The sequence below is a fragment of the Alligator sinensis genome, unplaced genomic scaffold (genome assembly GCF_000455745.1).
Source record: "Alligator sinensis unplaced genomic scaffold, ASM45574v1 scaffold1745_1, whole genome shotgun sequence".
Taxonomy (NCBI): Eukaryota; Metazoa; Chordata; order Crocodylia; family Alligatoridae; genus Alligator; species Alligator sinensis.
The window spans coordinates 31200-54064 of NW_005843183.1; the positions used below are offsets into that span (position 1 = coordinate 31200).

Here is a 22865-nt window from a genome sequence, read left to right on the forward strand (position 1 = left end):
GCTGAGGCAGCGGTGGGGGGTATTTGCTCCCCAGGGATGGGGGCCACATGCTGAGACGCCATTCACCACCTCTTCCAGCCTGCTGTCCATACTGACTGGATCAGGGAAAGATCTCCCGGCCACTGGTCCCAGTGCTGTGACCCTGTGGTGCCTGAGGATGGTTCTACCCCAGGCAGCTGGCAGTGACCTGGCTCCCAAAGGGAGCATGAAAAGAGCCACCTAGGCTCATGGAAAGCTCAGATGCCCACAGTATCCACACCCTCGCTGCACCCCAGTCGGGCAAAGGATGGAAAGTCCTGCAGTGCGGAGCATGAGGACACCAGGGTCGAGGCCCCATGCTGCATGGAGCATGAGAAGCAGCCAAAATCCAGGCTGTGGCCACAGTCTGTGCACACAACACAGGCTGAAACGATGCGGCCATGACACCAGGGGCCATCCGGGAATCCATCTCTACCTAGCGACTGCAGAAAATGTCCGGTTTCAGGTTTGCAACGAGCTGCCCCGGGACCCCGCAGACAGGAGAGACTTTTGGCCTGGCAAAAGGGCTCTTTGCCTGGAACGGGAGAGCTCCTTTTGCTTTGTGATGCCAGTGGGTGCTGGATCCAGCCAAAGATGCACACGTGAAGGCTGGTTTGTGCTGGGAGGTGCCCAGCGAGCCTCAGGGAAGCCGGGGCACAGGCACTCAACACTGGCTCCCAGCCTCCAACTGACTCCCCCAGCTCAGATCCCATCCCTGGCCTAGCCTGGCAACTGCCCTCACCATATCATGCTCTCCCTATAGCCCAGACTAAAGCCAGCGGCACTGATGGTCACCTAGCCTGGTCTCCTTCCCTCCCCAGATTCAATCAGAGATGGGGCCTGCAGAGGTCACATCCAATCTGAGCCCTGCTAGAGGCCGGATCAGTCCCATCCAAACCAGCCTGGACAAACCCAGCAGCCCAGCTCTTCATAGGATGATCATCCAACACAGGAAAATCTCAGGAGGGTCCAGAGGTGGCCGAGAAAGGCGATCAGAGCCATGGAAAGCAAGCTGCACAAGGAGAGGTGGAAGGAGCTGAGGACTCTCCATTACCGGAGAGTTCAAGATGTTGAACAGCCACTGGTCAGGGATGATCTAGGCACAGCTATGCCTACGTCCAAGGGAGTTGGGGACTCTTCATCACTGGAGGGGTTCCAGGAGAGGTTAAACAACCACCAGTCGGGGCTGATCTAGGCGTAGTGATGCCTCTGTCCTACCACAGGGATTGGCAGGGGTTTTTGCCTGGCTCTGTAGCAGGGGAATGGCCTCTACTGACCGCAGCTATCCCTTTAAGAATCCTCCCTTTTTTTTCCCCCACTGCCAAACAAATATTCACAGACACAGAGGGTGTGCATTGACACAGCAGAACCCGTTCCTTTAAACCGGGCAGAATTTAATAGCAGCTCAATACGTCCAACTGTGGGTCAGTTACTGTGGGTGGCCACCCCTTCAAGGAGGGAGGTTGCCTTTGGTCCACAATTGAATTGCAACATCCCTTTAAAAGCGATGCCCTGTTCCCCCCACCCCCCAAGTATTTTGAGCCCATCCCCTGATAATCACTGACCCTGCCCATATGGCAGCTGGGGCAGGGGGGGCGGCTAACACAGTAATTAGAAGCTTCCACTTTAAGGTTGCTTGTTGCACTTCCTGAGTGTCGAGCCCTTTAAAAAAAAACCCCACTAATTTTTGTCCACAGACAAATAATAATCCCTGCTTAGGAGCCTATTCCAGGTAGGTGAGCATCCCATAATGTACCTGGGGGCCTGGGACAGAGTCAGGAGCCTATTCCAGGTCTGCCAATGTCCCACAATGCACCTGGGAAGGCAGGAACAGTCCATAGAAAGGAGGACAGGGCAGGAGGCAGCACCCGTGGTTGGCTGCTTGGTTTCCAATCCCATGCTGGTGTGATGGTGGGGGGTGTGCCTGGAGCCTCCACTCAGGTCTCCTTGCCTCTTCCAGCTGGCGGAGGGAAGACCGAGTCAGGTGGGTGCCAGGACCCAAGACACTCTATGCCCCATCTCTATGGTTTGGGGGGCCTGGAGGACTCTGGGCCATAGGCTGACCTCTGATGCTGCTGTGAGCTGGCTACAAGGGCACAAAGCAGGGCGGGGGGCGCTCTGGCCACATCTCTATGGTCTGTGGAGATGTGGGGGCACCCCGCCCTCAGTACCCCACCCTGCTACAGGCAGGCGGGGGACCTGGCTCCAGGCCTCTCTGGGAAGCAAGTCAATCCTCTTGTGCATATGCGAATGTATGCAAACACATTCAAATAATGCATTTGTATAACATCTCTGGCTCTCCAGAGCCCAGCTCACCTGCCCTGGCTCCGCCTGGCTACGCGCAGCCTGGCCTACTTCGCCAAGCCCGGCCGCACCTTTTCCAGCTTCTTCCGGCGCTCCTCAGGGATCTCCGCCAGGCTGATGCCATGGTTGCTCGCCCTGCAGTGCGGGGGGCTCCGCCATCAGTGAGGGTCCCCAGACCCCCGCTCCCACTGCCCTGCACCAGGAGAGAACCCAGGCATCCAGGCTCCCACAATCTCTCCCCACCCCGGGTGAGGGAGCTCCTACCCAGGCACCAGGTCGGGGGGCGTCGGGATGGGCTTGTGGAAGCCTTCTCGCCCCACCAGCCAGTACGTATCCTCCGTGCCCTTGCCCTGTGGGACAGAAAGATGGGAGGGTTGTGGGGAGCTGCAGGTCAGGAGTAAGGGGCACCAGCAGGGCTGGAGGGAGGGCAGGGGGCTGTAGGTTGGGTGTGAGGGGCATCAGCAGGGCCAGGGGGACAGTGGGCTGGGAGTGAGGGGCACCATTACTTTAAGCTCAGTCTTGCCCCGAACTTCCAGCTTGAAGCCCTCATTAAGCAAACGCAGGATCTGTACTGTGCGGAGGCTCACATGGATCCGGTAAGCTGGAGAGAAACGGGGTGAGGGCCCCAGCCCCAAACACCGAGCTCCCAGGACCCAGGTGTCCAGGCTCCCAGCCCCTGCGCTCCAACCATCCCCAAGACCCACTATCCCTCCCACAGAACCCAGGCATCTGGGCTCCCAGCTGCCTTGCCCTAACCACCCCCAGATCCTACTCCCCTCCCAGCTCCCCTCCCTGCCAGGTGCCTTACGCAGGCCAGTGGACTCCATCCGGGACGCAGTGTTGACGGTGTCCCCGAAAAGGCAGTACCGGGGCATGGTCAGCCCTACCACTCCAGCCACGCAAGGCCCTGTGGGGAATGGGGCACATTCGGCTCTGAACACCAGATGTCCAATGGCCTTGGCGTAGTGCCAGGCACCGAGGCAAACCCCTTCCCTCCCATATCTGTAGCAATCTGACCTAGGGGGAGGAAAATCCCTTCCCAAATCTGGCCCCAAGTGAATTCACCAGACCCTCTATCCAGGACTTTACTGCTAGCAGAATCGGCCCAGCCTGACGTGGCATAAAAGCCCTTTCTGGTGATGCCCGATGCCATACCGGAGTGGAGGCCAATGCGGATGCGCACGGACACCTCGGGCATGTGGCGCATGCGGAAGGACCCAACGGCACTGAGGATGTCCAGGGCCATGTTGGCGATCTCGCCCGCGTGCCGGTTCCCATTGCGCTTGGGTAGCCCGGAGGCCACCATGTAGGCGTCCCCAATTGTCTCCACCTGCCGCAGGGAACAGGGTCAGGGGCGGACCCATCCGCTGCCTCCTACCCCATGCCTAGAAACCCCCCATTGGGCACCTTGTAGACGTCATGGGAGCCGATGATGGCATCGAAGAGGCTGTAAAGATCGTTGAGCAGGTCAACCACCTCAATGGGCTCACTCATGGCTGAGATGGTGGTGAAGCCCACAATGTCACTGAAGTAGAGTGTCACCTCCTCAAAGTACTCAGGCTCCACTGCTGCCCCCGTCTTCAGCGCTTCTGCCACCGACCTGTGGTCCCGGGGGTAAGTGGGGGGCTAAAACCCCGCCTTAGCCCCAGTCCCAGCCCAAGGGAACCCACCCCCCTCCTCCTGATGTCTGCCTCCAACCTGCCATGCACGGAGAAGAACATGGGGTCAGGCTCCCACATCAGCCCTGAGCTGGGGGTTGCTGGATTGGAGGATTAACCATCTGCTACCTGGTCTTCCCCATACCTGGCTCTGCCTCCTCTACCCCTATAGTGGAGCCCAGTCTGTGTCCCCGCCACGCCGGCCCAGGGGGACCCCCATGCCGGCCTTTCCCCCACTCACGGGGGAAGCATCTGAGTGAGGAGCTTGTCTGTCTTCTGCTTCTCGATTTCCAGCTCCTCTGTGCGCTCCCGGATGAGGTCCTCCAGGTTGGAGGAGTACTGCTCCAGCATGCGCAGCATCGAGTCGATGATGTTTGTCTTCCGCCCCTTGTTGAGGGTCTTGAACTGAAGGGGGACAAGGAGTCAGATTGGGAGCCTCCCTCCCGCAAAGACCCACCTACCAACACCCCAGCATGGAGGGCAGCAATTCTTCCCCTCTATTGCACACTGGGGAGGCCGCCCAGATAGGTGAAGGAGTCTCCATCTTTGGACCCGGCTAGACAAACCCTTGTCTGGGATGATGCGGTTGGGGCTGGTCCTGCTTGGAGCAGGGGGTTGGACTAGATGTGACCTCCTGAGGTCCCTTCAGAACTCATTTTCCATTACTATTTCCCCCCAGGACACGACCGCACAGCCTGGTGCTACTGAACCCATGCCAGAAAGTATCTCAGTCCCCCTTTATAAGCCCATGGTGCCTCCAGGCCTCAAACACCATGGCCAGGTCTGGCCCCTGCACCTCTAAAAAGATCTAGGAGAGCTAGAGAAGGGGAGGAGTGGTCTGAGCTATGCTCTGATGGCTGTTCTCATGTGACCCCTCCAAGAACCCTTTTTAGGGACACCCAACATGGGTGGCTAAAGGTCGGGAGTGAGGGGCACCAACAGGGCTGGGGGGTGGGGTTGAGAGTCAGGGGAGCCAACAGAGCTGGAGGCACAGGGGGCTGAGGGTCAGGAGTGAGGGGCACCAGTAGGGCTGAGGGACACAGGGGGCTGTGGGTTGGAGTGAGGGGCACTGGCAGGGCGGGGCAGGGGGCGCCCACCTGGTCGAAGATTTGGTCGATTGTGGGCCGGCGCTCAGGCTGCTCACTCCAGCACTGCTTCATCAGCTGGATGCACTCCATGGGCGCCTGGTCCACGGACACCGACGGCCGGCACAGCGGGGGTGGGCGCTCCACCTTCCGGATGATCTCTGCAAGCAGTGGGGTGGGAGTGAGGGGTATGGTGGGGGTACAGAGGGATGTGGGTCAGGAGTGAGGGGCACCATGGGGGCAGGCTGTGGGTTGGGAGTAAGGGGCCCTGCCGAGGAGGGCTGGGGACTGCAGGTTGGGAGTAAGGGGCACCACCATGGGGCAGGGGGCTGTGGGTGAGGAGTGAGGAGTACCACAAAGGACAGGGGGCTGTAGGTCGGGAGTGAGGGACACCACCAGGGGGGCAGAGGTTGCGGCGTGGGAGTGAGGGACACCATGAAGGGACTGTGGGTCAGGAGTGAGGGGCACCATGTGGGTAGGGGCTGTAGATCAGGAGTGAGGGGCAACATGGCAGGGGTGCAGGGGGCTGCGGGTTGGAAGTGAGGGGCACCACAGAGGTGCAGAGGGCTGTGGGTTGGCAGTGGGGGACACTGCCATGTTGGGGGCTGCAGGTTGGCAGTGAGGGGCACCACACTGTTGAGGGACTTCAGGCTGGGAGGGAGGGGCACCACAACAGTGGTGGAGGGCCTGTGGGTTGGGAGCGAGGGGTACCGTGGCGGCTGGGGGTGGGTCAGAGTTCACCTTTGGGGGCCATGTCCAGCATGCAGAAGGGGGTGGAGCGGCAGATGACCTCCTGCATGATGATGGCAACACTGTAGATGTCCCCCCGAAACGTGCCACGGCGCTGGAGCCCTGGGTCGCGCAGCAGCTCCGGCGCTGTCCAGAACAGGTCTGCAGTGGGTGGCAGAGGAGGGACACCCTCAAGCCCTGGCCCCGCCCCCGCCCCACCCTCCTGGCCCCGCCCCCTATTTGCATAGCTGGCCCCGCCCCCACGCTGACCTTGGGCCCGGGGTGGCTGGCGTGGGACCTTCTGGGCCTCGAGGAGCTCACTGTAGCCATGGTCTGTGACTTTGAGCACGAAGCGCCCATCCACCACGCAGTTCCGTGACTTCAGGCGCCCGTGGATGACCTCCCGGTGGTGCAGGTACTTCATGCCCTGCCGGGGGAGGTGGAGCATCTATCAGACCCCGCCCCCTCATGCCCCACCTCCACAGACCCTCTACAATCCCCACCTTGATGAGGTCGAGGAGCAGGGAGGACTTGAACATCCAGTCAAGCTTCATGTCCTCGTTGCGGATCAGGTCCTCCAGGCTCCCACGAGAGCAGTGCTCTGACACCACGGCCAGCACCCCACAGTCATGGAAGAAGCCCAGGAAGAGGTTCACATTCTCGTGGCGCAGGTCCCGGAGCTGTGCGGGGGAGGAAGGGGAGCCTCAGCGGGGCTGCAGGCTGGGAGTGAGGGGCCCCAGCAAGGCCAGGGAGGTGGGGTTGAGAGTGAGGGTCACTGACAGAGCTGAGCAGTGCAGGGGGCTGTGGGCTGGGAGTGAGAGGCACCAGAAGGGCTGAGGGGGGCAAGGGGCTGCAGATTGGGAGTGATTGGCACTGAGGGGCACAGGGAGCTGCGGGTCGGGAGTGAGGGGCACCAGCAGGGCAGGGGCTGCAGGCTGGGAGTGAGGGGCACTGGCAGAGCTGGGGGGCACAGGGGGTTGCAGGACAGGAGTGAGGGGCACTGGCAGGCTAGGGGGGGAAGGGGTCTGCGGGTCAGGAGTGAGGGGGATCCCACTGGCCTTACCTTGCAGAAGGCCATTTTGGTGGCGGGCCGGATCTCTGGGTGTGTCTCTCCGGGGAACTTCTTAAGCCAGACCCAGTCGCCCTGCAAGGGGGGGAGAGAGCAGAGGGTGCGCAGTCAGCAGGAGAGAACCCAGGTGTCCGGGCTGCCCTGCTATGACCCACCAGACCCCACTCCCTTTCCCCCACCCACCAATCCCACCCTTGCTCCTGCCAGACAATACAGGTTCAGTTCCACGGAGGGGGGCAGCCTGGGACAGGGGGAGGAGCGAGGGGAGAGGTGTTGCTGAGGGCTCCTGAGGCTGCGGGAACAGAGCAGAGGCACGATCACGGCAAGACCCCGCTGGGCAGAAGGCCCCAAGGGGATCCAGGGTGTGGATCAGGGCTGTGGATCCCAAAATGTCAGCAATCCATCCACCTGAGGGGGATCTCCACCATGGGTCTTGAGATGACTTAAGAGTCCAATCCACAGATGTTGGCTTCAGCAAGCGCTGATGTCTGTACAGCTGTCTTCCCGTTGGCTGCACAGGGTGTTTTGGAGGCCTCTCCAGGCTCTTGCAATGATGATGGTAGCTCACCTGTGGAGAAGAGCAGGGACGGGGACTGCCTCGTCAACCTGGATCTTGCCATCTTTCTGGACCACAATAAATGGAGGCACGCCAACGCCACTTCCCACTTGGGCACCATGATCTCCTCATCCATGTTCCCTCTCTGATGGCTACTGAGGTAGGGGAAGCACTCCATGACCACTAGGGTCTTTCCCTCCATGGTAATTTGAGAGGAGGAAGGGGTTACATTCATGGCCCAGAAGAGGGTGATAGAGTGCTCCAGCCTTCTAAATGTTGAGAAAAAGGCCCAACGTTAGGTAGTCTTCTCTGAAAAGATCCTGTGCTCAAGGGTGGTCGTTGGCATATTGAAAGTCAATAATGGTTGTTCCAAATCCTTTGGCTTTCGACCAAAAAACCCCCCAGACTGAAGAGCCCTGCATCTGGTTGGCATGCTACACCAGTTCCAGGAGGATGGTGGTCATGATCGATGATCCACATGACCATCGAAACAAAATGGCTGGGCTGACGACACAACCCAAATTGACTCCAAATCCAGCGGACTCATCTCTGATCCACCGGGCAGGATGGTGGCAGTCGCCTGGCTGCAAAGATGCCTTGGGACCTCGCTGGACTATTTTCAGGCTTCTGAATCTGGCTGGTCCTTTCCGCCAGCTCATGGACTTGAAGGCATTAAAGAGGTCAACGAAGGCTGGATCCGGTTATGGGATGGGGAAACTCCTAGGCCAGATGGTCTCTGATCTGTCTGGCCAGATGGGGATGTATCTTGGCTTGGAGGGGATGGGGATGGGGATAGGGATGGGTTGGGGCAAGGGGCCCACCTAGAAGGAGGGAGGAAGCCAGAGCAGGTGGTGGGTGAGGAGGGAAGGGAGGCACGTGGGGGTGGGTTAGGTGCATTTCTACAGCGACCCCGGGGCACTTACCTGCCAGGAGGCCACCAGGCCGTAGTGGCTAAGTAGGAGGAGGAAGAGGGGGGCCTGGATGGTCCCGGGGTGCTTCTCCACAGCCTACGGAGGGGCAGGAAGCAGCTGTCAGAAGCACACAGGACAGCAGGGGGACACTAAGGCAATGCAGGGGGTGGGGGGAGAGCTATGCTAAGGGAGGAGAGGGAGGGGCTGGCATGGCAAGGGGCAGTGGGCAGAGCTCCCCCCCACACCCCAGCGGGCAATTAGCTGGGCCAGGAGGGGGTGGGCAGGGAAGTGAGGTGCCTGGAGGTGTCTCTGCCCAGTGTCCTGGAGCCATGCATGAGCCAGCTTAGCTGGGGGGGGAGGGGCAGGGAAAGGGGGTAGGAGGCAGGGAACGGTGGGTACCTCGGAGACAGCCACGTTGGTGGTCTCAGGTGTGGCTCCCAAGCTCTTCACGCTCTTGGTGTCCGAGGCGCTGCGTCCCGCCAGACTGGTCCGGCTCTCATCCAGCTTCTGGGGGAGGGGGGTAAGAACTGGGCCTGCATTCTTGCCTCCCCCCACCATGACCTTTTGCCCCCTCAGGATGTCACCCTGACTTATGACCCTGGAAGAGCAGGAGGACCCCCCCCCACCCCCATGGCCTTCACCTCTGACCCCAAGGGAGCAGGTACTGTTGACTTCCCCTCATCACCTTGTACTGGAATGACCCTTGGCCCTACCCCTCTGACCTTTAACCCTGAAGGAGCAGGTGCCAGTGCCCAGACCCCTAAGGCCCACCCTGACCTTCCAACTTGATGTCACTGACCTTTGATATCAAAAGACAGGTCCAGCTGACCCCACTGTTACCATCTGCAATGGGCTGGCCCCCTTACCCCACCCCCCTGACTTCTGACCTTCCCCTAGCCCTACCCGCTGGCCTCACCTTCTTGCTGCTCTGGGTATTGATGAACGTCAGGTCCTCCATGGTCAGGACAATTTTGTTGGGGCCCTTCATCAGCTGGCCATGCTGGATCCGGCGCCTGGAGGGACGAAGTGGGGAGATACCCCATCCCCAAAGTAGTGAGTTCAAGACAGGGGCAGTACACTGGGGACACACCTTGGGCTCCCCCATTGTATATGTGATGCCTGCACGCTCCCCAAGCAGCTCCACCCAAGGGTCATTTAATTGAGGGACCATCTCCTAAGGTCAGTTAACTGGGGGTGGTTAGCCAGGACACAACATGGCCACCAGCACGGCCCCTGACCACAACAGGGGAAGACAGAATCCAACATAGCCACTAGTCAGGACTCAACATGGCTGCTGACAAAGGCCTCAACCACAGCAGGGTGAAAGAGGACCCAACATGGCTGCTAGACAGGACTCAATACGGCCACCAGCACAGGCCCTGACCACAGCAGGGCAGGATAGGATCCAACATGGCCACTAGCCAGGACTCAATATGGTGGCAGATGCAGTCGCCAACTGCAGCAGGGTGGAACAGGATCCAACATGGCTGCTAGGTAGGACCCAACATGGTGGCAGACACAGGCCACAACTGCAGCAGGGTGGAACAGGATCCAACATGGCTGTTAGCCAGGACCCAACTTGACCACTTACACAGGCCCTGACTACAGCAAGGTGGAAGAGGGCCCAACATGGCTGCTAGCTAGGACCCAATGTGGCCATCAGCAGAGCCCCTGACCACAATAGGGCAAGACAGGATCCAATGTGGCCACTAGCCAGGACTCAACATGGTGGCAGACACAGGCCCCAACCACAGTAGGGTAGGAGAGGATCCAATATGGCTGCTAGCCAGGACCCACCATAGCTGCTAGCTAGGACCCAAAATGGCTACCAGCACAGCACCTGACCACAACAAGGCGAGACAGGATCTAATGTGACCTTTAGCCAGGACTCAGCATGGCCACCGGCAAAGCCCCTGACTACAAAGGGCAGGAGGGGACTCAGCGTGGCAGCCACTGGGCCCACCCAGGGATGCTGGGCGCTCACCGGATGTAGTAGGCAATGGCTGCTCCTGCCAGGATCAGTGCACACACCAGGATGAACATAAGCAGCACAAAAGTGGGGTCCACACCTGCCGGTAAAGAAGATGAGGGCACTGGGGGTCAGGCGCAGGGTAGGGGGGAGGAGACATGCTACCCCCCAGGACCAGGCTAGATCCGACCCACGAGCTCCGGCCAATATGGCCTCCAAGAGAGCCCTTTGCCAGGAAGAGGAGAGAGGGGGCCACACACACCCCCGGAGCAGAGGGCGCTGGCGTTGAACCAGCAGCCAGGGTCGGTGCCAGGCCCGGTGCCACGGGGCCAGTGGATGGGGTGGCCCAGGTAGCGCAGGCCAGGGCTGCCCAGGTCCAGGCGGAAGGTGGGCCAGAGACGGGCGCCGCGGGGCTCCGAGTCCAGGACCACGTAGGCCATGTGCGCCGCCCCATCCTCCCCAGCCGCCACCGGCTGGCAGAAACCATCCAGCTGGAAGGCACGGGCGTGGGCCACCACGCTGGCCCCCATCACCCAGCGCCCGGCCCGGCGTGCCTGCTCCACCGCCATGGCCAGGAAGTAGATGGAGTTGTAGATGGTGCCGAAGAGCGGGTGCACCTGGCAGGGAGGCGAGGGTCAGAGGGAAGCGGCTCTCCCTCCCGTCGGCTCATTGAACCAGCTGGCTCCCCCACCCCGGCACCCCATTAGATGAGGGGTGTCCCTCCCAGCCCCCCAATGGATGAGCCATCTCCCAGCTCCCCATTGGACTACACATCTCCCTCCCATCACCCCCATTGGATAATCCTTGTCCCCATTGGATGATCCATCTCCCTATTGGACCAGCCATCTCCCTCCCCTCTCCCCATTGGATGATCCATCTCCCTCCCCTCTCCCCACTGCATGATCCATCTCTTTTCCATCTCCCCATTGGCCCATCCATCTCCTCCTGTCCACGTCAGACCATCCACCTCCCTCCCATCCAACCGTCTATCTCTGCCCATGGGGCCCCTTTCACCCCCCACCTTCCAGCCAGCCCTTTGGCCGGTTCCATCCCCATCCTATCCCCATCCTATCCCCCAATCAGCCCACCTGCTCAGGGTCGATGTGGGTGGGCACCTCATAGCCACGCTGGGCGTCACGGAAGGCCTCGTGGAAGGAGCGCTCGGGGCAGTCGATGGTGATGGTGAGGACGGCGTCGTAGGCGCGTCGGAGCTTGGAGCTGTTGGTCAGCGTGGCAAAGGGGCCGGCGCGGTAGGGCAGGCTGTAGGCCAGCGCGTCATAGGGCACAAAGACCATGCCCCCGTCTGCCAGCCCCAGGTCAGCTGCTGCCTCCAGCAGGAGGCGCTGGTCCTGCCCGCCCAGCAGCACTGAGTGCATGCACATCACCACCACTGCGGGGGGAGAGGGGGGGGACAGTGTCAGGGCCCAGGGGGGCAATGCGAACTGCGTCCACCCCCTGCTGCCCGCCCCCCCGGTGTCCAGGCTCCTCTCCCAATGAGAACCCCAGAGTTCATCCCCCCACACACATACCCCACACACACCTACCTCGGACCTTGTCGGCCGCCTGCACCTGGCGCAGGGCGGTGCGGGCACCCTCAGCGTGGGGCTCCATGGTGGCCACAACGCCCACGGGCAGCCCCCGGGCCCGGAGTGCATCAGCCAGGCCGCGCCCGGCCTCACGCCACAGGTCCTGCTGGGAGCAGACCACGGCCACATGGGCCCAGCGGAAGAAGCGCAGAACGGCGTAGAGCACGGCGGGGGCTGGCGGCAGGGGCCAGGCCACGGGACCGCGCAGCCACGGCTCGCCCCGCAGGCAGCCCCAGGAAAAGAGGGGCTTGTTCCAGGCGGCAGCCAGCAGCCCTGCCGCGCCACAGGCCGCCGGGTTGAGAGGGCCCACAAAGCCTGAGGCACGGCCCTCAGCCCGCACCAGCCCGGCCACGGCCTGCGCTGGGTGGCAGGCCTCGTCCAGCACCACGTAGTCGAACCAGAAGCCCCGGTTGACAGCCGGGTCCTTGTTGAGCCGGGTCACAGCCAGCTTGGCCGCCAGCTCGGGCAGGGCCCGGGTCAGCAGGGGGTCACAGCTCCACGGGCCCACCACGCCCACCTTGAAGGTGGCCCCATGGCCCAGGGGCGGCAGCAGGAGCAGCAGCAGGAGACCAGGCCACCAAAGCGGGGCCAGGAGGCCACGGTGGCCCGGGGGCAAGGGGCTTAGGGCAGCCATTTTGTTACCGAGGGCAGCCATATTATTGCCAAAGGTCACCCTCATGTTGTCAGGGGCAACCATCTTGCCACCAAGGGCAGCTGTCTTGTAGCCAAAGGTCACCCTCTTATTACCAGAGGCAGCCATCTTGGTATCAAGGACAAGCATCTTGTTGATGAAGGGCCCCCTCTTGTTGCCAGAGGCCACCCTCTTGTTGCCAGGGGCAGCCATCTTGCTGCCAATGGTGGCTATGTGGCCACAAAAGGTCACCCTCTTGCTACCTGAGACCGCCATTTTGCTATCAGGGGCGGCCATCTTGTTGCCAAAGGTCACCCTCTTGTTGCCAGGGACAGCCATGTTGCCATCAAGATCAGCCATCTTGCTGTCAATGGTGGCCACTTGGTTGCCATGAATCACCCTCTTGTTGCCAAAGATCTTGCTGTCAAGGGCAGCCATCTTGCAGCTGGGAGCAGACAGCCGGGGCGCTATGTACTTCCTCAGGAGGTGGCAGGCGACTCAGGTCTGAGCAGTGCCACCAGCATGGCAGGAAGGCACTGGCGGGGTCACCATGGGGTGCTGCTCCTGCAGGGAAGAGAGGTGAGGGGTCAGGACACCCGGGCTCCAGGTGGGACCCAGGACTCCCTAGATCTGTCCCCAGCCCGAGACTAAGAGGCTTCCACCATCTTGGGGACATCTCACTGCCAGGGGTGGTCATTTGTTGCTAAGGGCAGACATCTTGCTGCTAATGGCATCCCCATGATAAGCAGCAGTGTTGCCTGGTGTTGCCAAGGGCAGCCACCTGGCTGCCGGCAACATCCCCATGGCAACCAGCCATGTTGCTAAGGGCAGCTAATTACAAGACCACTGGGAAGGTGGCTCCACCCCCTATTTCCCAGAACCAACCCCTCCCACCATGACATATCCTCCCCCCCACCCCCACATGTTGCCACAGCGATAGAAGGTCCCCCCCCACAGGCCAGAGCCCAGCGGCTGTAGCCTCAATCCCATGCAATCCCATCATGCCTTTCAAGACTGAGCCTCCATAAACCAGGCTCCTCTCCTACCCTAATCCCCAAATGAGATAATCTTGGATTAACCCCTTGTTTGAGGCACCCTGGCACTGCTGGGGTGGGGGATGGGAGGGCAGCAGCACACATTGGAGGGAGCACACCCAGCACTTACTGTCCCAAACTCATGCGCAAGTCTTTGGGGGACCGCAGTGAAACCAGCCCTGCCCCACCCACCCCACCCCAGAGGTGGCTGCAGCTCAGAGCATTAAAGGGGCAGGGGTATTTCAGCACCACCCCCTGCTCCCCATCCAACCCGCCAGGTCATCCAGGTCACCATGGCGGCGGCTTGCCCTGTGCACCCCCGCCCCCCACTTAAGCCCTCGCAGTGTTTCTAATGAAGGACCCCAGCTCCCCCGAGCATGGGGGCCCAGAATCAGGGACCTGTGGAGCTGGGAGCCCCCTAGGGGGCTGCCTCGACGCAGCCAGGCCGAGACCCCGAGGGGATCCCCTGGAGAGGCTGTCCACGCTGCACATACCTTTCTCCACCACTGGCCACCCAAATCCTCCCTCCTGCTACATCCCTCCACCACCCTATGCACAGCCTCCCACAGAGTCACGTGCCACCCGCCTGTCCGTCCCTCTGCCCCCATGGCACTCTGCCTGTCCACCCACCTGCCTGCCCATCAATCCATTCATCCATCCTCCCCCAATGGCTCTCTGTGCATCCACCTATTTCTGCACCCATTCACCCCTCCATCCATGCCCCCACAATAGCTCTCTGTGCATCCACCCATTCCCCCACCCATCCATGTCTCCTGGGCTTTGGCCCCTCACCAGCCTCACAGCTCCCTCAAGCACGGCCCTGCCCCTGCTAAGACCGAAACAACCAGGGCAGGAAACCCACCCCCTCCATGTGCTGCCCCATACCCCATTCTCCACCACTGATCCTCTGCCCCCAGCCCAGAGCTGCTCAGCAACCAACACAGCTGTGAGCCCAGCTTATCCCCAGGCCCTGGGGAGCAGGCTGCAGCGAGGCCCACCCTGGGACGCCTACTTCTTCCCTGCCTGCAGACTCCCAGCTTCCCTGCTCTCCTCCTGCAACAAGGAAGTAACCTAGACATCCGTCCAAGACTTCTGGCCCCCCACAGAGCAGGGAGAACCCTGGAGTCCCAGCCCCTTCCCTCCCCCTGCAGTCACCCCCTGCCCCCCTCTCACCTGGCTCCATGACCCATGACCTGGCATGGGGGTCCCGTCCTCTGATGCTCCCCGTGAGGGTGGGAGGGAAAGGTCCCAGCAGAGGAGGGCTGGCAGTGTGGGGGTGGCCTCAGGGGCAGGGCTGAGTGGGGTCCCTGGGGAAGGGTTGGGGGGGGGTCCCGGGAGCCAGGCCCTGGAAGGGGGTGGAGTATGCGTGCATGTGAGTCACTGTGCGCATGCATGTGACTGTAATAATACAGGTGTGTATATATATACACGAGTGTGACTATGCATAGATGAGATCAGGTGGATGTGTATGAATGTGACTGTATACACACGATTGTGGTGCTAGCATGTGTGGCTGCACATGCAACTGTATGTGTTAGTGTGTGACTACGCTCAACTGCATGTGCGATTACATGGCTAGCATTTGTGACTACATACATGTGCGACTGCATACAATGACAAAGGTTGGCATATGTGACAGTGTACATGCAACTGCATGTGATGTACTAGCATATGTTGCTGCATGAAATTACACATGCTAGCATGTGACAATGTGTACATGCAACTGCACACGCACTTACACATGCTAGGGTGTATGACTACAAGTGTGACTGATTTCATGTGCTAGCGTGCGTGACTAAATATGTGCAACTGTGACTGAGTACACAAGCAAGCGTGACTGAATGTGTGTGTGTGACTGGAAACAATTGCATGTGCTAGTATGTACATGAACGAACATGTAGGTGTGACAGAATATGTATATGCAATAATGTGTTAGCGTGCATGTGGCTGAATGGGTGATTCCGAGATTACATATGCTAGCTGCATGCAAGACTGAGTGCATGCACACGATTACATGGGCCAGTGTGTGCATCACTGTATGCATGTGACACTGACCGTGTGACTGTGCACATGAGACAGAGTACAGGCAGTTACATGTGCTAGTGCGCATGTGACTATTCCTGTGCATGTGATATTACACATGCTGGTGTACATGTGACTGAATGCACACATGTAATTACATGTGCTAGAGCGTGCATGACTGTGAATGTGCCTGACAGAGCATAAGCACACCATTACACATTCTAGCACATATGAACACGTACATGACAGTGTATGCGATTATATGCGCTAGTGTGTGCGACTAAATGCATATGTGCAACAGTGCATATGCCAACATGCGTGACTAAATATGCATGGCAGTGCGTGTACACAATTGCACGCACTAGCACATGCGTGACATGCGTCACAGCATGTGTCTGACTGCACGGAAGTGCATGCAACTGCATACATACAAGTGTGAGCGTGACAGGAGGGTGCCTTCACAAGTGTGTCTGGGAGACAAGGTGGCATGGGGAGGACGCATGCCAGGGGTGGAGCCTGGGGACAGTGGGCAGGGCCTGGGGCCAAAAAGGGCCAACAAGGGTCAGGGCCAGGCCAGCTACAAACACCCAAAACCACTTTATTTCAACCATTAATGAGGGAAGAGGTTGAACCGTTAACGAAGCGGGTTGCCAAACCTGCAACAAGGGGGCGGGCCAACCCACCCGGCCCCACCCCCACGAGGCGGACATCTTGCTCTGGTCACACCGGGAGTTCAATCACACAGTTCAATCAGCTCATCGCCAGGCGCCACCCCCTGCCTTGGTGCTGCGGGCACCTGGTGGGGCGTGTGGGGCCGGCTTTCTGCCCGCCTTCCCAAATGCCTGGGTTCGCTCGAGACGACGGGCTGGAGCCACCTGGAGGGAGAGCGGCCATGAGCAGCCGGACAGTGCGTCCCACCATGTGTGTCCCCCTGCCCACCACCCCACAACAGCACTGCTATACCACACTACCCTGGGGCACCCCCTCCCCCACAGTACTGCTAATCCCACAATGTCCATGTGCACCCCGAGCCCCACAGCACTGCTATCCCACAGTGCCCGAGGGCACCCCCAAAACATCACTGCTATCCTACAATGCCCTGGTACACCCACTCCCCCACAGCACTTCTATCCCACAATACCCTAGGGCACCCCCCCACAGCACCACTCTCTCACAGTACCCTGGGGCACCCCTGCCCCCATGGCACTGCTATACCACAATACCCTGGGTCACACCCCCCCACAGCACTGGTATCCCACAATGCCCATAGGCACCCTCACCCCCAACAGCATTGGTATCTCATGATACTCTAGAAGACCCCAGTGCCGTGCCGCGCCCCCCCAACACATAACAGCTCCAGTATCCCACAATGCCCCAAGCCACTCACCTCCTTCCGCGGGGGCTCTGCCAGCCGGGGGTCTACGGCCCTGCAGGAGCCCAGGTGGGCCTGGTTCCCCTCTGCCTTCACCTCCAGCCTGGAACAGGGGCAGGGGGGGAAAGGGGGATCACATGGAAAAGAACCCAGATGTCTGGGCTCCCAGACCCCCACAAAGCTGGGCATGGACCCCCCCCATGGGGGCTGAACCCAGGCGGGTGACAGTACTTACCGGGGCGGGCGGGCAGGGTCCGGGGAGACGTACAGCGCCGGGGGGGGGGAACGGGTAAGCTGGAGGGGCGGGCCATGGCATGCCCTGCTGGCATTGGGGCAGGGGGCATGGGGCAACTCACCAGGACCCCGTGGCCCGGGGTCAGCCTGAAGGACAGGCACCTTGGTCTTGCGGACTGCGGGGGGGGGTCCCAGGGGGGCCCTCGGGTGACCCTCAAAAGGACCTGGGGGGCACATGGTGAGCGGAGGGGGCACCAAGACCCCTAGGGCACTGCAGCGCCCCCCCATGGGCGTCCTCTTACCAGGCCAGGCGGGAGCGGAAGGCTGGAGGCCACCCTCGGGCCCCCCAGTGAGGGGAGCCCCCGGGGACCAGCCCAGCAGCTGAGAGAAGGGGGGGGGGTAAGAGGGTACACCATGCACGCAATCCCTAATGGCCTGGCATACACGCACATGGTCCCTAAGGGGCCCTGCATACAGGCACACACAGCACCCAACGCCCCCCAACACACACAGTCCCTAACACCCCCTCCACTCTCCCCACCACAGAAAGTCTTTAATGCGCATGCACCATTACATGTGCAAGTACATGTGATACAGAATGTGCATGAGATGGTGAATGCATGTGTGACCGTGTGTGTACATGATTATACATGCTAGCACATGTGTGGCTTTAAATACGACTGTGCACATGCAGAACTACATGTGCTAGCCCATGTGGCTGCATGTGGGTGCAACTGTATACATGATTACATATCCTAGTACGTGACTGAATGCATGTGCAACTGTGTGTGCGTACACAATGACGTGCTAGTGTGACCGAATATAAATGCAGTTACATGCAATTGTGTGTGCCTGTAAACAAGTACATGTACTAGTGCATGTGACGTGTGTGCCTGTGCATACATAATTATATGTGCTAGCGCATGACAATGCGCACAAGTCCGCAATTACGTGCTACTGGGTAACTGTATATGTATACAATTACATGCAACTGTGAATGTGTGTATACAATTACATGTGCTAATGCATGTAACTGTACCTGTGCGTATGTTACATGTACTGTCCTTGACAACATACACATGTGCACACTGGTGTTACTGCACGACTGAATCTGTGAGCGTCTACACAAATTACATGAAACTGAATGTGTGTATACACAGTTACATAAGATAGTATGGGACTGAATTCGTGTGTACATGATTACACATGCTAGTGTGACCGTACACATGTACACTATTAGACATGCTAGAACAAGACTACAGATGTGCATGTGTGACTGTGCGATTACATGTGCTACTGCATGTGCAACGATGCTTACATGTGACTGAGTGCGTGTATGTAATTACGTATGCCAACGCGTGAAAAAATGTGCGACTGTGTGCACACATAATCGCACGTGCTAATGCACCCATGCCTGTCAACACATACTCATGACTGAGTGTGCACATGTAATCACATGTGCTTGTGACGACATACATATGACCATACATAATTGCACGTGCCAGCGCATGCGACCATCTGCGCAAGAAAATGATGACGTGCTCTGCCGGTGAATGTGCCTGCGATGACGCACGCTAGTAGGGGGCGCGTCCCTAAAGCCTCCTGGCCCTGAGCTGTCTCTGCACATGCGGTGCCTAAACCCCCTTGCACATGGTCCCCAACACTCCCCCATCTCACCAGGGCCAGGCAGCGCTGCAGATCGGGGTCCCGCCCCCTCTCTGGGCTGCTTGGGATGGGGGAGTCGCCCCTGCTGCCCCTCCCCTTGTCCTCGGGGAACAGCTGCTCCATCAGGCCTGGGGGAGCAAAGGGAAGGTCCAAAAGGGGCCAGCCTGTGCCATAGCCTGGCCAAGACCCACTGCCAAATGCAGCCACAAAGACCCCTCCCCTGCCCCCCCCAACTGACCTGGGCTGGCACGGGGGCTGGGGGGCCCAGGCTGGGGCAGCCGGTCCAAGAGGCCCTCAGCTGGGGGACACTCAGGCTCTGAGGGGTGGGGGGCGGAGGGCCGTGGAGCGGAAAGGAGGCTGGGGGAGGCCACCCGGGCCCCCGTGTCTTCTCCCTGGAAAGGAAACGGGGTGTTCCCGGATGTCTAAGTTCTCTCCCCACTCTGGGAGGGGTGGGGGAGGGATGGGAGAGGGGTGGGGGGCAGGACGCCTGGGCTCTATCGCCCTCCTCCCCCCAGAAACAAGTCAGGACTGAGGTGTTAAAGCAGCAAGTGCTGGAAGCCTGGATGCCTGGGTCATTTCCAGCCCTGAGATATGGACGGGGTCTCCAAATCTAGCATGCAAGCAGCCTGGATGCCTGGGTCCCCGGGTCCTCCTGGGGCAGCGGGGAGGACAGCCCAACTCACGGAGCTGGCAGAGATGTTGCTGGAGCCCAACAGGAGCTGCAGGGCCTCGTGCCAATGTGCCTCCATGAGCGCCCGCAGGCGTGTCACTGTGTCGGCCCGCTGGGCTTCCAGCCGCCAGTGCCCGGCCCGCAACTCCCGTGTCAGCGCCTCCTGTTGCGCCAGCCTGAGAGGACACATGGGGCACAGGGCATATTAACACGGGCCCAGGAACAAGCAGGGACTCCCCCATCCGTGCACCACCCAGGGACGCCACAACTTGCTGAACCACATCCCCTTCCAGACCTGACCTGTCTTCGTAGTCCTGGGCCTGGCGCCGGGCCCGCTCCTCGCGCTCAGCCAGCTCGGCCCGGCTCTGGGCCAGCTGCGCAGCCAGCTCCCGCTCATGCTGCGCGCTCAGCTCCAGCAGCTGCTTTCTGTGGAGGGGGACATGTGTGGGGACGAGACTTTGCAGCTCCTGCAACACCAGCTCCATAAGGTGTCCTATCCTCCCGGCCACAAAAGGCTGGAGGGACCCAGGTGCCCAGGTCCCTCGAGGGGCATGGGGCGGTGGTGGGGAGCAGGGGGTCTCCTCACCGATGGGCCTCACGGGCAGCCCCCAGCTGGCGGAGGGCATCCTCGTGGGCCCGACCCAGGCGCTCTGTCACCTCCTGCTCTAACACTGCCCGGAGCTCGGCCTCACGCTGTGCCCTCTGTGCCGCCCCCCGCGCCTGCCACAGACACACTGGACAGTCGGACCCTGGAGAACCCAGGTGTCTGGGCTGCCCCGGAACTCCCCAGGGCTGCCCCTCACCTGCAGCAGGCTCATCTCCAGCTGTGCCGTGTCACGCTCAGCCCGGGCCGCATCCAGCTCAGTGCCCAGGCGCTGGGCTTCGGCCTGGGCCTCCGCCAACTCTGCCTGGGCCTGGGCTGCCTGCTGCTCTGCTGCCTGGGGACAGGGTCGTGCAACATTGCCAGCCCCCTCCCCACCCTCCCGAGCCCGGGGAACCCAGGCATCCGGGCTGCCTGTACCCCAGTGGAAAGAGAACCCAGGGGTCCAGGCCCCCAGCTCCCCTGTAGGCTAGAAGCCAAGGGGCTGCTGGGACAAGGTGCCATTACAGGGGGGCCGTGCAGGAGGTTGGGGGCCCCTGAGGAGGTGGGCGGGACCAAGGGTCTGGGGGGTCTCACCTCCAGGCGCTGGCGCTGGGCGGCGCCCTCCTGCTCCAGGCTGCTGCACCGCTGGTCCAGCCACCGCTCGCGTTCCTCCCCGCGACTCCGCTGCTCCTCCAGCCCAGCCAGCTGGCCCCGCCCCTGCTCCAGCTCTGCCTCTAGGCCCCGCCGCCGCTCCCGCTCTGCCTCCAGGCTCCGCCCCTGTGCTGCTGCCTCCTCCTCCTGCAGTAGGGGAACCCCAAGTCATGCTGTGAGAGAAAATCCTAAACATCATGGAGGTAGGGCTTATAGAGGCTGGGGTGCATAGGGGGCGTGGCTTACAGCCTCCTACCAAGGTAGCCTTCTCCTGGCGCAGCCGTGTGGCCTCATCCCGTGCCCGCTCCAGCACTGCCTGCACCCGCTCCAGCTGCCCAGCCAGCTCCGATGCTCGCTGTCGGGAGGTGGTTTTTAGGGTGGGGGCAGGGCTTGCTGCCCCACCCCCAAACATTTGCCTTCTCATGACTCCACACCCTCCACGTGTCCGGGCCCTGCTGCCACCTGAGTCTCTGCATCCAGGGCCAGGGCGCTGGCCTCAGCTGTGGCCTGCAGGCGTCGCAGCCCCGCGCTGCGCTCCACATCCTGGCGCCGCCAGCCCTCCGCCACCTGCGCCAGCGTCTGGGGAGCATGGGACATGGCGGTGTCACTGCCACATGTCCCCACCCCACCCCACGCTGTGGACTGCTGTGTCATCTCCACCCTGAGACCCTCCTCCTGACAACCCAAGTGTCTGAGCTCCACCCCCCCAAGAGAACCCAGGCATCTGGGGCCCCTAGAAACGCCCCTCAAGGGTCACCCTGAAGGCTATGACCCCCCCCACAATCACACCCCATTCAGTCTGAGACCGCCTCCCCCAGTCACATCAAGGGCTGTGCCCCCTGCCAAGATCACACCCCATACAGGCTGAGAACTCCCCACCCTCCCCATGTCTCCCTCCCAGGGTCACCCCAAAGGCCATGCCCACCCAAGACCACATCCCCGAGCCCTTCCCCCCTCTTCCCACGACACCTTGTCCAGCTGTTCGATCATCGAGTCCTTCCTTTGGTCAGCGGCCACGGCCACGGCCAGCTGCTGCTGCAGCGCCAATATCTGGGCCTGCAGGTCCTGGATCTGGCGCTCGCAGTGCTGGGGAGGAAGGAGACAATGCTGGGGGAATTGGAAGAATTCCCCTCCTCCCCCTTGACCCGCAGCAGTATGAGGTGCAAGACACGTGCCTGGCGAGAGGGGTGCGTGGAGTGGTCCCAGGCATCCGGGGTCCCAGCCCCCCCCCAGGCTCCCGGAGCTGGAAAGAACCCAGGCGCCCGGCTGCCCCTCACCCTGCGGCGGGCACGCTCCTGCTCGAGGACCTGGCGGGGGGGCTCCGGCTGTGCCAGGGTGCATGGGGAGCCAAGGCGCAGGCTGCTGTAGCGGGGGAACAGCTCTTCCAGGCCGGTGGCCGAGCCGGGTGGGGATGCGTCCTGAAGGGGCCGGGCGCTGCGGGGGGGCCGGAGTTGGGGGCGGGGGTTAGCGTGTACCCCGCTTCCCCAGTACCCCACAGCCAGTCAAACACAGGGCACCCCCCCGCCCCACGTGTGGTGGGGTGTGCAACGCGAATCTAAAATGCAGCTAGCTCTGGGGTGGGATGTCGGGGCTGGGTGTAATGGGGACCTGAAATGTGACTGGCTCTGGGGAGCAGAGGTGGTGTCAGGGATGGGTGTAATAGGGACCTGAAATGCAGCTGGCTCTCCAGTGGGGTATCTACAGCTGAGCGTAACAGCGACCCGAGATGTGGCAGATGCCGGGGTAGGATATTTACAGCTCAGCATAACAGGGACCCGAAATGCAGCTGGCTCCGGGACTGGGAATCGGGGCTGGGTGTAATGGCGTCCTGAGGTGCGGCTGGCTCTGGGGTGAGGTGTCAGAACTGGGTGTAACGAGGCCCTGAGATGCAGCTGGCTCTGGGGAGGGGTGTGATGGGCCCCCACACGGCAGCTGGCTCTGGGCTGTGCTCACCCCAGCAGTGCTGCAGTGCTGTCGCTGTCGAACGAGTCGTCCTCGTCGAAGCCGCGTTCGCCCGGTGCCCCCCCTGCAGCCGGACGGGGGTTAGAAGCGGGGGAGGGGAGGGGAGGGGAGGGGGGGACCGGACACCAGGAACCGGTGCCCCCCCGCGCCGCACTC

The 22865-nt window shown here is 61.1% G+C and overlaps 2 protein-coding genes across 7 annotated transcripts; both read right to left on the reverse strand.

The window, feature by feature from the left end:
• Nucleotides 1-1391: 1391 nt before the first annotated feature.
• On the reverse strand, nt 1392-12987 carry GUCY2D (guanylate cyclase 2D, retinal). 6 transcript variants are annotated; one of them, XM_025194349.1, is made up of 20 exons: nt 11844-12987; nt 11388-11689; nt 10562-10916; nt 10315-10399; nt 9247-9343; nt 8730-8837; nt 8343-8426; nt 6858-6938; nt 6298-6474; nt 6065-6221; nt 5807-5956; nt 5078-5226; nt 4222-4385; nt 3730-3922; nt 3478-3652; nt 3131-3229; nt 2829-2923; nt 2587-2672; nt 2335-2457; nt 1392-1978 (listed from the first exon to the last, which is right to left on the reverse strand). In XM_025194349.1, exons 1-19 carry the CDS (start codon nt 12952-12954, stop codon nt 2370-2372), a joined length of 3756 nt encoding a protein of 1251 aa, XP_025050134.1. In that variant the 5' UTR covers nt 12955-12987; the 3' UTR covers nt 1392-1978; nt 2335-2369. The 6 variants fall into 6 exon arrangements, 4 of the variants coding, with proteins under 4 accessions (XP_025050134.1, XP_025050137.1, XP_025050138.1 ...); XM_025194352.1 differs by having other exon boundaries at nt 5807-5941; nt 11844-12954; XM_025194350.1 differs by having other exon boundaries at nt 1965-2104; nt 11844-12954.
• On the reverse strand, nt 12947-22859 carry CNTROB (centrobin, centriole duplication and spindle assembly protein). The gene is made up of 16 exons (XM_025194354.1): nt 22701-22859; nt 22025-22181; nt 21717-21833; nt 21210-21326; nt 21004-21102; nt 20691-20894; nt 20317-20451; nt 20100-20233; nt 19814-19939; nt 19527-19689; nt 19082-19235; nt 18856-18971; nt 17180-17559; nt 16960-17047; nt 16229-16447; nt 12947-13080 (listed from the first exon to the last, which is right to left on the reverse strand). The coding sequence occupies exons 3-15, from the start codon at nt 21735-21737 to the stop codon at nt 16328-16330; spliced, it is 1857 nt and encodes a 618-aa protein (XP_025050139.1). The 5' UTR covers nt 21738-21833; nt 22025-22181; nt 22701-22859; the 3' UTR covers nt 12947-13080; nt 16229-16327.
• Between the last annotated feature and the right edge of the window lie 6 nt (nt 22860-22865).